General features: G+C 33.8%; 2 protein-coding genes across 3 annotated transcripts in view; one reads left to right on the top strand and one right to left on the bottom strand.

Moving 5' to 3' along the window:
• The window catches only part of LOC100749961 (elongation of very long chain fatty acids protein AAEL008004-like), a 54,925-nt gene extending 45,069 nt beyond the window's left edge, over positions 1-9,856 (top strand). For both annotated transcript variants that reach the window (XM_003490929.4, XM_033321748.1), the window contains exons 2-6: positions 6,490-6,606; positions 6,679-6,950; positions 7,034-7,217; positions 7,637-7,752; positions 7,875-9,856. In XM_003490929.4, the coding sequence (XP_003490977.1) occupies positions 6,510-6,606; positions 6,679-6,950; positions 7,034-7,217; positions 7,637-7,752; positions 7,875-8,120 (915 nt within the window). In that variant the 5' untranslated portion in view covers positions 6,490-6,509 and the 3' untranslated portion in view covers positions 8,121-9,856. The remainder of the gene's footprint in view (positions 1-6,489; positions 6,607-6,678; positions 6,951-7,033; positions 7,218-7,636; positions 7,753-7,874) is intronic.
• Positions 9,857-11,242: 1,386 nt separating this feature from the next.
• Positions 11,243-14,655, bottom strand: LOC100747691 (elongation of very long chain fatty acids protein AAEL008004). The gene is made up of 7 exons (XM_003490992.4): positions 14,452-14,655; positions 14,152-14,245; positions 13,604-13,794; positions 13,422-13,511; positions 13,280-13,336; positions 12,756-12,998; positions 11,243-12,672 (listed from the first exon to the last, which is right to left on the bottom strand). Exons 2-7 carry the CDS (start codon positions 14,210-14,212, stop codon positions 12,514-12,516), a joined length of 801 nt encoding a protein of 266 aa, XP_003491040.1. The 5' UTR covers positions 14,213-14,245; positions 14,452-14,655; the 3' UTR covers positions 11,243-12,513.
• Between the last annotated feature and the right edge of the window lie 646 nt (positions 14,656-15,301).

The following is a 15,301-nucleotide window of genomic DNA, read 5'->3' as shown; positions in this document are numbered from 1 at the left end:
ATATTGTGCGTCCACGGAACGAGGTTGCGAAACCTCCGCGAAGATAAATCGCGAAACGCCGTGAAACATGGTCATCGCGAGGCAGAAAGTTAAGTCTTACATGATCTCAATTCTTAAAAGCAAGTAGTTAAATATGCACAAAATGTATAACCAAGGATCGTTATTTCGAAAATGATCTTATTTGTAAGAAGTCAGCTGATCTGTGGCGCTGGCATAATTCCGAGCGCGCGAGATACGCAAGGAAAAAACGAGGCAAATACAAGGGAAACGTGTATGGGTCGCGGTTATGAATTTCCATTTCGCGTTCTCTGGTTTAGCGACCGCAAATTTTCGAAGCGTAACTTCACCGTTTCCGTTAGAACGAACGTATGATGGTTGTTTTCTATCAAGCGAATATCGAGGTCTATATGTCAAAGTTGAATCAGCAATAAATATCGTCTGACGATTCTATGTTGCGAAATGAGTCATATTTTATGGGGATAACGTTAAGCATGTCGCTACTCGTATTATTTTACTCGTATAACTTGCAAGAGACAAATGTTTGTAAATGTAAAATCGTTCCGATGCAAATAATGTGCACTACCTGAATGCAAACGATGCATATTTTGTAGTAGATGTTTTTAATGTGTATCTATGTCGTGGAATAATAATGGCACTGTGCCGCTATATGCAGTTTTCAACATGCGTTACATGCTTCATGAATGTTATTTGTAGGAAGTGTTGAAAATGTTCCAGGAATTAAATTATTGTAATAGATGTTACAAGTTTTGTCTTTTAACTTGTTGAAACGTCGTGATGGATTTCGTTTCTTGCTATTCAAAATTGATTACTTCTTTAGCGTAAACCTCGCGTCGAGTACGTACTTGTCTGTTGACGACGAAAACAAATGTTATTACACAGTTACATTATTTTGACCATTGTTTTGGTCGAATTGTGGTCTTATTATCAATTGTTTCTTATTAATGAATTTTAGCATATTATGAAGTTTATCGTTTCAAACGTTATCCTTAATGATGGGTAGCAGTTCATAATTACTATGAAGTATATTATTATATCGGATAGTTTATACTATCTCATATGCGTTGAACAGGAAAATCAGAGAAGTTCGTTTTTTATAAAGAAAAATATCAGTTAAAATTCGTAGTTACAACTATAAATTATTTTTTCTTTCTATAATCCCATACTTATTTCTACTTATTATTTACAAACAATTATATAATACAAAGAGTATCATGTGACTTTCGCTACTACTATGAACTATGAATCATCCTATAGACCCCACGATATAAGACCGCCTATGACCACATCGCTAATATGCAAGCGAATAATCGATTAATTGATTAAACTATCGACTAATATGCAAGTTTCTCAGGGAATGTGCCCGGATAAAAGAAGACTCGAAATCAAAAGTACGACGGCCGTGATTCGAGCAGACTGCACCGTGTTGGGAACCGGTTTCTGCATTTTCTGAGGCAGCATGTGACATAGAAACGAGACGGGCTGACGAGAAGATGAACTGGTGACATACATCTCAAGACGTTCATAATCGTAGTGTAACCAACAGTCATACCAGACTTGTCTTTGATGTCCACTGATCTTTAATTAAGAGTCTTTTGTTTCCTTACTCACACTTCTCACGTGATTTGCACTTCAGCATGCTTTTAATGAGAACGAGACATTTAGAATCAGTCTGAAGATTGATGAGTTGATAAGCTATTCGCCTGTTTGTGATTGAACGCTTAACTATGGCTATATTATGCCTAACTATCTCTTTCTTAATTAACCGAGTAAATTAAGAGCGACTGCTCCGATATGCAGGAAGCGGTGTGTAGTAAATATCGCTGCGGGATATTTTTCCACTTTATTTTTCGCTTTATCATTGCACGCATTCTGGTGGAATGTCGTAGTTGTAAAATTAGATTAGTTATTACGTATATGCATAATTATCATCACGATCATCATTCATTGCCTGCTATCCCCTTTACAGATCTTACACACCGTTCATGGTACTTTAAATTGTCATATATCACCACCAGTTGTAAATCATCTAAATCATGAGTAACTATTATAAAATACTTAATCTATCACAGATGATTATAAATCATTCAAATCATTGTTGTTATAATTATAATAATGGGTAACTCTCACTTTGGATCAATCAGTCGATGTTTTAATAATTGCGTAAAAAATAGATACAAATCAAGAAGGATTAAGAAATTGTATAATGATGAAAATTGTATATATATCGATTACGCGAGAGGCAGAGATATTTGTGGTTGAAAGAATAGATTTACCACGGTTCTTGATTTTAGAACGAGAATTTATTAGCGGTTGTCCTACGTCAATTCGAAATGCCATTTATTTCCACGATGATTATAACACATGATAGGAACAAGTAATGAGATTACGGTTTGAAAGATAATCTATGAATTCTTCGTTCTCGTACTATGTATAAATTTCTATATATTCTATGTAGGAGTAAAATGTTGAAATACTAATGAGCGAAAAGTACGAGTCGAAAGATATCCATTCAATGCATTTTATTTAAGAAATAAATTATTTACAAATGATTTACTTAATATTTGACAGTATCAAATAATAATAGAACATTAATCTGTATAAAGAGCGAGTCATAAGATATTTTTTGAATAAATTCGGGACTCAAAATAAAACAGAGACGCGATTATCTAATTAGCAATAAGTGTACAAATAAGTCTCAAAATATATTTTGAAAAATTAATTATTTCTAATGTATTTATTTTATGATTTCTAGTAATGATAGAAAAGAACGGATAAGAATACTTAATAATAGAAAATAAATAAGGGATAATAGTTTGCGGTTAATAATTTCGCTAGTACTAAGAAATGCGAAAAAGTATTGTATACTTAAACTTGTGTATTACATTTTTATAGAGAAATATTCGTATATTTGACTGTTTATGAAGCTCAGTGTGTATCAATTACTATCATTCATGATCGTTTTATTTAAATGTTAAAATCAAACTAAAGCGATCTACAAAGTGAGAATTTTCCTGGTCGTATTCTTAATCATATTCTCCTGCGGTCGATTGCCATTATTATATTCTGCTGGCTATAGAATGGCTCTGCTAACTGCTGCATATTTATTCCATGAATAACGAGTTCCAAAGTGTTACTTGTTAATGATGTTATTGTTTGCATATCTAATGCTAAATAAAGTTGTATTTTATATAAGAACGTAAACAATGATATATTTTCCTCGAATGTTACAAACAGATCTACATATTTTTTTGAGTAACCGCCAGGATTTTTTCGCAATTGCTAACCTGATTTATTTAACGCTGTCTGAAGAATTCTGCTATCCATACTATTTAACATGGCAATATCATCCATCTGTACGTCGGAATTATATGATAATTAATTATGCTATTTGAATAATCATGTAATTTAACGAGTCTATACGTAAAGCAATTCGTGTTATTAGTTTGCAACGTTTTTCTTGTAAGCGATAAGTATGAGGAAAAATTGAAAGAGGGAAAAGATGGACGATTTAAAATGTACTGCATAATGACAATATCTTCCTCGCAAGCGAAAAAATACATATACAAAAATGTGCATTTTGCAGCTGCACTATTTTTTAACATGATCTTCCTTGTTTTAGCATATATTGAATGCTTTCGTCGTTCCGTGCAAAAAAGTATTCAGGTAAATTGATTAGTTTAAGAGATACTTTAACTTTAATTCTGTAGAATATCATACGAAGAGCAAGGTAAGACGCAACGTAGTACTCTTGTATTTTCGTTTTCTTTGTCTTACATATGATAAATTCTATAAAATTAAAGTTAAAGCACTTCTTAAACTAATCAGTTTTCGACCAATGTTATCCTAATACTTCTTTTTCGTAGAATAATGAGAGGATCTGATGTATGCAAAAAAAAGAAAGGTCTCAATTTTAAAAAATAGTGCAACTGCAAAAATGCACATGCGAACATTTCGTTTATTTTGAACTATTCGACTTTTCCTCTTTCATTTTTCTCCTCGTGCTTATCGTTTATGATAGAGACGTTGGGAACTAATATGAACGTGAATACCCTGTATATGGAATGTATATCAACCTGTATATTGTACATGAGGAAAGTAAAACCCACTGATTGGTATTTCCAGAAAATATTACAGTTCGAACATTTTTTTGGAGCGTACAGAAGTCGATGAAAAAAGACAGGCTGTTTACGAACTAGTGCAAGTCATTACTAGGTAGTATTGGAAGGAAATTGCAACATGTAATAGAATGGTTCGTATCTCGGAATGCGAGAAAAAAATATGAATGTCAAGTTAATACGAATATGCAAACGATCTAATCGGTTACGATAATTATAAACACAGTCGAATAACATTCTATTAATTATACCAATCGATGTTTTTTACTTGATATTACATACAAATCGTAAAAAACGACATTATGATGGAGCCTTACGAGAAAACAAAGTAATTCACTGATGCGTAGTTTCTTTCTAATGAAACCGATCACCGTTTATGTAATTGCCGTTGACATAAATAACTATAAGCGTTGTGAGTTTTCCAAAAGGATTTATCATAAATTTAAAAAAATTCCTAAGGATATTCAATTTCTTCTTATGCACCAATTAATGAACGATGCTGGATTATTTTGAGTTGTCACATTTTCGAGATACATGTACGATACGTTAGTTGATCTTTGTCAATCCACTTGTTCGATTAAGTATGCAGGATGAAATTTCTTCAAAAAAGATAATGACAGAGCACGCTGCTCGTGTACTAGATAACTAGATAACTGTTTCCGCAGGCAATTTCTTGGATAGAGGTTTTATACGTCGGAAAAGTGTTCAAGAAATAGGAATGTCGTTAACTGTATCAAGCATTTACAGAAGTAACTGGGATTTTATGAAGCAGTGTACATGAAATTGCTCTTCAAACAACGGTATTTAACAGAAGAAAATTCTAGTAAAAGGTCCCGTGTAACTTTTGCAATTATTCGCAAATGAAAAGAAGAATTATTATTACTTTTTGATGGAGCACTAAGTCATTGTCAAGTGTATGAATAATAAAATCATATAAAAGACAAAATACAATAAATATAAAATTAATATAATTCGTTGAGAATGAACAAGGTTCGGTTAATTTATTTAATGAAAGGTTGCCTTTGGTCCTTCGTATGAGCAATGGTCGATTATTGTAATTGCGTCAGTTCTTCATTTTTTCTTTCCTCCGACACACCGTATCGCAGTGAAAATCTACGCTCTCCCCCATTACCATTCCCCAAGAATCGTTCGAAAATATCGAATCTCTTAGAACTCGTGATTCACCATTCGCTTGTCGATGGTTAAACTGCAGGCCTAGTAAAAGCGATCGAGGACAAACCGTTTAAGTTTTACCATCGTTTGTGGCTTTGAAGAAAGTAGACCAACATGTTTAAAGTGTCCTTGCTTAAACTATCATTCTTGACATATTCTTCGACGGAAAATTCGTTTGACCGTTACGTTCTATTCCACTTGTTTCGAGAGGAAAAGGTTGATCGTAATTTTACGAGCGATCATAAAATTACATTCGAACGGTCCTGGGGTTTGAAACGGTCGTTTAAGTAGACAATCAAATAGACTTCTATACTAAACAGACTCTAAATAAGCAACTACAGGTATACCAAATGAAAACACTTTATTTTAAAATCTTATTGTAGTAGCCAATATAAAATAAGAATGGATGGAGAGTTTAAACTAAAAATGTAAAAGCGACTTCATCTATCTTGCCTGTAATTCCTGTATGAACAGCAATGTCTATGAGCTAGAAGTGGAAAAAGAAATAAGGTAGCAAAAAATAGCACGATATTTATCTATATGGAGGAATATTGCTATTGGGCGAACAGTTTAAATATTGTCATTGCGAAATCGAGCGTGCCACTGTTTTCTCTTCTTTTCCATCATGCACCGAAACGTGCAATATAGGATCGGAACCGGTTCATATGTAGATTACGAGGGAGAATGTAGATTTGTGCAATCGATCGATCTGCTTGCGCAACTAGATATCACGAAATGAAGTAAACAACTCAAAAACTAAAATTGATTGCTGCTACATATTGTGGTTAAAGCTAATTATCATTATTTAGATATTAATTTTTCTTCTTCTTTATTCTTTTACTTTGATGCTTCAACTACGATAGATAATAGCAATTTCTAGATATACATTGTCACTGTAATTTTTCATTTTTATCGCAGTTTTTAATTTAATTGTTAATAGTAGAAACACATTTTTCCGAATGGTTTTCTAAAGAAGACATAATGTACTAAAACATGACGTCAGTTTTACACATATATAAACAAATATATTATATATATTATATATATATTAATAACTTACTATAATATATTACAGTGTATATACACTGTGCATGAAAGGGTCAGCTTTTGTTTCTAATAAAAGAACAAAATAATATTTGAAATCTTACACAATCTTATGAAACAATTGTTATATTTTCAGTTGTTTTAGTCGAGCTTCCAATGAATATGAGCAGCGCACCTCATATCGATAGGATGTCAAATATCTACAACAACTCAGTGGTTCGATTTTATCACTATGTGTTTCACGATCTATCGGGTAAGAAATAATATCTTTTTTCAATGATTATTTTCTTTGATTCTCCTGTTGTATATTAATTTCCTCTTTTAGATCCTCGGACAAGAGATTGGTTCCTCATACCATCACCCGTACCTGGTGCTAGTATTATAATCGGTTATTTGTATTTCATCCTATCTTGGGGTCCGAGACATATGGAGCACAGAAAACCATACCAATTAAAGAAAATTCTAGTCTTCTACAACTTCCTGCAAGTTCTCCTCAGCTTTTGGCTATTTTACGAAGGTCTGGACGCAGCTTGGCTTCGAAAGTACAGTTGGAAGTGTCAACCTGTTGACTATTCTAACTCACCAGACGCACTTAGAGTATTATTACCATTTCTAATTTCCATTTGACTCTTATTATGTATTTTACTTTTCAACTTTAACTAAATATAAATTTATCGTAGGTCGCCAGAGGCGTATATATTTATTTTTTGGCGAAGCTGTCGGAACTTCTAGACACAATATTCTTCGTTCTAAGAAAGAAAGAGAGCCAAATCACATTCCTCCATTTGTATCATCACACTGTAATGCCGATGGCCTCTTGGGGCGCTACCAAATATTATCCGGGTGGACATGGCACATTTATAGGTAAAGTTTACGTTTCCTTAATACATTAGAAATCGATGTATATTAACAAAATTGTCGCTAATAGTTAAATGGTTTCTGCAGTTGTAATTAATTTGCATTTCATTAAATCGACAGCTCTGGCTATAAATACTCATTTTTTACTCGATTTTAGAATCAGCGATTATTTTATATCTCAAACAATTTACAATTCAGTTTCCAACCGAGCGACTGTTTTTAAAAATATAATGTTTCAAGTTAATATATATTTTTTTTTTGCCTTTTATAATTTTAGTTGATTTATTACCTGATGGATCCTCAGATCCGAACTAATGGAAAGGTATTGCGCAACTTAATGTCTGAGTACCGATCTCGAACTAATTAATATTAAAACATTACATTCTCATTCTTCACTTAATTACGGCCAGATCGTTTTCTTCCAGGCGTTGTTAATAGTTTCGTGCACATTATCATGTACACGTACTACTTGCTAGCTGCACTACTACCTCAGTACCAGAAATATCTATGGTGGAAGAAATACATCACGACTCTCCAAATGGTGAACATCTTTCCTCTATGCGTTATTTTTCATGTTTACTCTGAGTTTTCTAAATAGCCGTAAATACCATGGTTTCATTCATATAGATAAATGCAATAGACACTTCTCATTATGTTAAACAGGGTCAATTCTGCTTGGCGTTTCTGCACAGCTGCCAATTGCTCATTTACGACTGTGACTACCCAAAATGGTCGCTCATCATAATTCTGCCAAACGCGATGTTCTTCTACTTCTTGTTCGCCGATTTCTACAGCAACGCGTATAAGTATAACGAAAACTATTCGAAATCGATAGAAGGCAAAGAGAATAGAGTCGCGAAGAAAGTGGCAAATGGAAACACGCAAAATGGAAAAAGGAAAATGAACTAGTCTAGAAATCCATGAGTAAGAAACAAGCAACGAGAAGAAGAAAAATCGACTAGAATATTCGCTCGTTGCCGTTGGCTTCAACGCGTTAAAAGTGGATCATCTACGATTGGTCGATGAAACGACTATGGGATGTTTGAATGGATTTACATTCACGGTGACTGTGCTTTTGATCCTTCAACGTCAATGGTTCCATGAACAAGAGGAGCTGAATTTTACAACTACGAAAATCTTTTGAAAATTCCCTAGGAAAGTCGGAAAAACTTATTTTCTTTGGTTCATGTCGCGTCTGTTGGCGATAATGGGGAAGAAGTGTATATTTGCGCATAAAATCGATCGTTTCTCCTTGATCGTTTGCGGACAGACTGTCATCTACGAAGTCTTTAACTGCATGCGTCAATTATAACCATTCAAGAATGTGGAGTAATTACTAGCGATAGGAATTGATCAGAAAGGGGAAAGACGCGTGAGAGTTTTAATTGAAGTTACACAAGGTAAATTCAGAAGAAAAACGCCATACTTGTAATATCTTCTAATCGGAGAAAAAGAATTGTATATGTTGCGTCTTGTCGTAACCCTGCTTGTGTGCATGAAAAAATACGTTAGTACCTGCTCGACTCTCAATGTACAGGTCTGTGTCTGTGAACCATTAAAGCGATAACTGTACAAAAAATTACTTAAAAATTTTATATATGTGAGACATTACGCAATGCTTGTTACAAGCGTAATGGAGACAAGACCTATTTTACTATTTAGTAGCTTCTTATCAACTAGTAAACACAGAAAAAGAATTTAAGGAACAGGAATTAGTGCATGTGACATCTTTAAGATGTAGGAGAGCTGCCATTTTAGCAACGTATTACTTTTTGTAATTTTTATGAATTCTGCATAAGGAAAATTGAGAAATGCTTTTGCTTTTCATAGTATATAAGCGTATTATTGCAATAAAAAAATTAATCGTTTTAATCAATATGAAGCCATATTTGTTATTGAGCCTTAATCAAAAAGGGTGGCGTATCTCCCGAATTTACCTTACATTAATATAATATTTTATAGATTAATATAGAAAATATTCTAACTAATCGTTTGACGATCCGCTTAAAAAGAATTTACTCTTGAATTACATCATTACGACTTAACTAGAAAATGAATGTGAGTATTCACGTACTTTAAAGAATTTGAAAATACAGTTTCATCGGACTAATTTTTAGTTTTCGTGCTCAATTAGACAGTATTAGATAAATAAAAGAACAGATCGTTCTTCTGAAGTATGTAGACTTACAATATATTACAACGGGAATGAAATTGACTGGTTGGTTTTAATGTTAGTATAATTTCAATCATTTCAATCGTCAGTCTATTAACAGATTAAGACTATCTAGATAATATTATCGAATAATAAGCCTTATGACGGTCATTTAAACGGCACAATGTTTTAACAAGGCTGCCAACTTCTTCGATCTTCTACGTAATTATTAATTAAACCAAAGTATTTTATACATTCCATTTTACGACGTAGAGTTTCATAAAGGGCATCAAATAAGTATAAGCTGCAAAATACATTCAGGTCGAGTAAATAATCAAAATTTTATATTGATTACCGCCGATGAATTAACGTACCGTTTCACAAAAACAGTGAGGGATCCAGTGGACTTTTTCACCCGCAAACGAACAAGTACGAAATAATTCTCAAGGAGAAACGCAGTGTATCTCTGAAAATAAATCTGAAATCTCCCGAATTCCAGCTTCATACCTGTTCAAGCATCGTAACTTGTCCCGTTTTTTGTCTACAAATTTTAGAGAACCACTCTTTCAGAATCAATTTGTCATGGTGTAGTCTGTGAAATTCTAGGAAAAAATGCGAATTACGTCAGACATGTCGGTCTTTTGTTACGCGCTTTGCTCAAATCTTTGTTATTTAAATTGAAAGGAATGTTTATCCCGTAGTTATAAATGAGTGTAATTTGAAGAATAAACACGATCTTTCAAGAATTTTTTAACATGAAATAATTAAAAGAAGAGTTGATTTATGGTTGCTTATTAGCACAACTCCAATGACTGAAACGTCGAAGATATTTGTTGGAGTATAAAAAGTTAAGGAAAAAGTTTGTGCGGACTTAGAATTACTATTAGGACTAGGAATTATTTTGCGAGTCACATAATACATATTTAAGTGTTAACAAGAATAAAGTTTAATAATGAAGCAACGAAGACAAAGAAAATGGCTTTAAGTTCGTTTCGTACCAGCCTCGTTGCAGAAACCTCATTTTTAATTAGTGGAAATTAATCGTTAAATTTCACTGAATTTTACAGTTTCCAATTACATTTAGATATATTGTAAGACAGCTGTTATTTATTTTTTCCACAATGTGCAGCACGCTTTGCAAGCTATATTTGAACATAAATATTGAATCACGATACTTTCCTAATTATACATGCGAGAAAATCAATCATAACGATGATTTGTTTATATTCGTGATTACGTTATTTTTCGTTTGTACGTTTTTCATTGAAATTTTCTTCATATTTTGCTACTTACTGTGTCTACATAAAAAAAGAATATTAATTATCATTAGCTGCATAAAGTGTTAAAAAAAGAAACACATTTATGAAAGACAAATTACTTATTGGCCAACTTTATTAAATTCTGTTTGCAAGAATATTAGAATCTGTTACTTAGTTACTGTTAACGGCAATGATTTATGTGGGAAATGGAAGAAAAGGAAAAGAAGAATGAAAGTAGACGTCACAAGAAGAGAGATCTAACTTTGACTCGTTGAATTTTAATACAACTTCATGTAAAGATCTCTTTTTAAAATGACTCTTTAGGGATTACCTCTTATATTAAGATAGACATTTAAAAATTTATAAATTGTCCGAATCTTCGAAAGAAAGAAAGAATTGTCCGAAGATTTTTATCTTAAATACAATTTACGTTTCTTGATTACTTTTAGTTGCTGCAGTGCCGTTTCGCGATCGTGATTTGCATCATAATAGATCAAATCCATATACATTTCCATTGAACATTATTTTTAAAGATAGAAAAATCCAAAACATATTTCGAACGTTGCATTAAAATTTACAAGCTGTATTGAGATCCTCCTTTTGTCAACTCGTCTAAAAAGTTGTGAATAAATAATAACATTTTGTATTTACATGTCTTAATTGCGATCGACTTCTATAAATATGCAGAATATTAACATATGCCATGATTAACGGCAACATTTCTGCTTATGTTGCACACTGTTGCATCAGGCGTGACAGATATGCGTTTAAAATTCGTTGATTCGTTCAAAACACAAGTAAATGACTGTTCGCGTTTTCGAACGAATCAACAAAATATTTTTTCTTCGGTGTCTCATGATATATCGAATAGTCTATAATATTGTGACGCGTCTAATCGTAGTTACGTATATATAAATACGGTAAATAATGCTATTGCTATTTCTAGATACATGATTTTGAAATCGTTTGTCAATATCACGTGACTGTAGTTACGAAACTGATTCACAAAATGCAAAATGGAAATTAATCTTAGCCAACATTCTTATATAAAAAAGGATTTTTCATAGGACAGCTTATCCATCCGAGTTAAAACGAAACGATTGAAAGCCAAATATCGTACAGAGTTGCGACACGAAGTCGAGAAGGCAAAAGCTATTTAATTTAAAAATTAATTTAAAAGATCATCAAATCTTAGGAATAAGAAGAAAGAGAAAATAAAAAATAATTTCAGAAATATACTATTTGTGATGAGTTCCTCCAGATAGGAATTCATCGAAGAGTCAATCGATTAAGAGTTGAAAAAGGAGCGGTAGACGCAGGGTCTTGCTTTCCGAGGAGAAAGCAATTACCGTTCTTCGATGCTCACGTGTGACAATCGTCTAAAGAAGATACAGTGCCTTTTCTGTTCAACTTTTTCCTGAATCATAGTCCACCTAGTTTTACAGAGATCGCCCCCGGGGATTTGGGTTCAGTCAAGATTTCGTTGTACTTTCTCCAGCTTCTGACGAATCGTCTCGGTATCTTTCCTGAGACATCGTATGCTCATTGGACCTATTGGCCTAGATGCCGAATGGAGCTCGTTATTTATTGGAATTTCAAATTAGATTCATCGAAATCGCTCCAATTGAACGGACCTTGAATTCAAATCCTTTTCTTAATTAGAACTGCTTTCTTCCTGTCTTTTGTCGTTCTATTATGTCCTCATATACGACCTTTGCTCCGTCTCTTTATTCCTTTTATTCGACTTTCTTGCGTTAATGAACTTCTTTTTCCTTTTAAGTTTTCTTTTTTTTCTTTTTTAAGTTTTCATCTTTAGGTCGGATGGTTTCCGATTTTCGTTCATTCACCATTTCGATTGACGAAGGCGTCACATTGATGATTTTAGAAGATATTAAACTTGCTTTTTCGTGTAGGATTTTCGATAAAAGTTGCCGAACAAGTAGATGAAGATTATCGTGTTGGCGATAAAGAAATACGTAAGAGCCCTTGGTACCTTGCAATCCATCGCGAGAATCATCAGTTGGTAGCCGAGCATCAGGAAGAACTGCACCTGGCGCAGCGAAGAAAACACGGTTAGTGTAGGTATTAAGTTCGGAAGAAAGCGTCGATGCGTTGTTTGGTGAAGATATTTACCAGCTGAATCCAGGTCATGTATTTCTTCCACCACAAGTATTTCTTGTATTGCGGGCCAAGAGCTGCTATCAGGTAGTACGAGTACATGACAATGTGCACGAAGGTATTCAAGAAACCAATTAGCGCACCTTGCTCTCCGGGGAGAAATTTCAGATAGCACCATGAGAATATCGCGGTTAGCGTATGGTGGTACACGTGTAGAAAAGTCACTTGGTTTTGTTTTTTTCGGAGAACGAAGAATACCTTTGAGGTGATAGAAAAATTGAAAAATTGTATTCGCGTATACAAAGTAGAGTATTATTTATCTGAACTATTGACTGTCCGAACGAAATCATCGTTAATTTAATTGATGATCGATTATAGCCTTGTTGATTGAATCTACTGCATGAGCAAAAAGTAATGAATAACGAGGAAAATGGGTGAAATCCAGTTATGTGAATTATTTGTTCCCTGGCGAGTTCAGAAAAATGGAGTTCTACTGTATTAAATAATTACGCTTGTATAACTGATTATATTGAACTCACTGTATCGAGTAGTTCGACTATTTTCGCGATGAAATACCACCAGGCAGCTTTTGTCACCTATTTCACATAAAATTTATTATTACACCATGCAATTAACAAATTGGACACTACAGCTATTTATGTATTTTTATGGCAAACCCACCGTGGTTTGAATTCCCAAATCCGTAGGTGGCCGATTCGCGTTATTACATTTAGGTGAGAGCATGAGGGATGCAACACCGGGTTCGAAAGCCTATTAAAAGTCACAAAAGAAATGATTACCAAAACAGGTGAAATTAGGAATTGAAATAATTTGAATTTATTAGTTGTTCTAATGAATCTTACTTTATGCGTCAACCAGATACTGAAAAGCACTTGGATCGCGTTGTAAAGAATCAGCACGTTTTTCAATTGAAATGCCGGCCTCTTTTCCATCATTTTCGGTCCAACTTTTAAAACGAACGCTAAGTAGGTTCCAACGATGCACAGCATAGGTCCAGGGGAGCTCATCATTGGCCAGGAATCTACCATTATTTCTAAAAAGAAACACGGTTTAATCGAATACCTTAGACTATTTTTCAGTGATCACAGTAGTATTTTTGTAGTAAAAACATTTTGTCTATTTCCTATTTTAATTCTTTTTTACATACAAAGCGCATCGAGACCTTTTCGTCGCTTTTACATAGAATTTGCATCAATTAGCATCGCTATTGATTTGAAATATTAAAGAAAAGTTGAGTGTTTCCCGTATTATTCATAAAGTAGGTTACTTTGACTTTAGTGAATAAAGCTGATTGACGTGACGCGAAAAGAAAGAGCTCTATCCGCAAGAGCGAACTTTTGGACATCCAGCTTGACATTATCTTCCTGTTGAACGATGTTCACGCAATTACCTTTGTTAGCCTCCAAGATTTCATTGTAGTTGTTGACTACCAAACGAATTATGTTCGACATGCTGACTAATTCTCCTATCTTCTTTCAAATCAACTGTAAAACGAACAAAAAGATTGTTTCTTAGAAAAAAAGAGAGAAATCAGTGAACGGTTAAAAATGAAAATTTAGACAAACTTGAATGGAAACACATAACGAAACTTAACCAACTTTTTCAGTATCGTAAAATGTCATTCGTAAATTTTTCGATTAATAAGTCAAACTTCACACGTTTCCAGTACGTAAGTAGAATAAGACATCACCTCAAATCCTCAAGATTAGACCGGATTCTCTCTCTGTTCGGTCGGAGAAGCGTCGAAACTCACTTCCGCCCCCGTGCTTGTTTTCTGTTTGTGAACCTTTCGAAGTCCCTCGAATAGCCTTTTCTCGAGAGGAGCAGATGTTGAAGGAGAAGCCGCGAACCAAAAACTGATCATCTGTCGGGCAAACTGGCCACTAGGAGGACCAAAACCTCGATCTTCTTCGTCTGCCCCTCCACAAGATTCGAATACCCTGTAAAATTGAAACTCGAACCGCTCGATGGGGGAAGCAGATCGGCAAAAGAAGAAGGGGTAAAAGACTAGGTCGTGATGCATGTAAAAATGAATTATAACGAGACCTGAGAAGCACGTCACTACTGAACTCTTATTTACTGAATTTCTTATTGATCGATTAAACGACCACTTGGAAATTATATTTTAAAATTGACAAAGGAAGCGTAACTCCTTGATCATAGGTGAAACTACTAAATATTAACAGCAAACGGATGAATATTTATGTTAAAGAATTTTCTATTTGATTTACGTACATTCCCACGCCACCGGTATTAAGATATTTATTCGTTGCATTCGTTTTTTAAGAAATTAGACTATGCTAATACTTCTTGCATCCTACACAATATCTTGTATTTAATACTCTACAGTATGATTACGTACATCATGCCATGAAAATTCGTGATTCGATTGAGGTATGTGATACGTGAATACGTTGATGAATAAAATTAAAGTTAAATAGATGATACTTTTAAGAGTTTAAATATTCTGACTAAATCTAAATTCTCGAAATATTCATTTACACCACTATGATTTTCGATCCCCTATAGGTGTCCTAATA

Source organism: Bombus impatiens, unplaced genomic scaffold, assembly GCF_000188095.3.
Source record: "Bombus impatiens unplaced genomic scaffold, BIMP_2.2 scf_0487, whole genome shotgun sequence".
Classification (NCBI taxonomy): domain Eukaryota; kingdom Metazoa; phylum Arthropoda; class Insecta; order Hymenoptera; family Apidae; genus Bombus; species Bombus impatiens.
The sequence above is the reverse complement of the archived record's forward strand: the minus strand, read 5'-3'. Positions and strand labels throughout refer to the sequence as shown.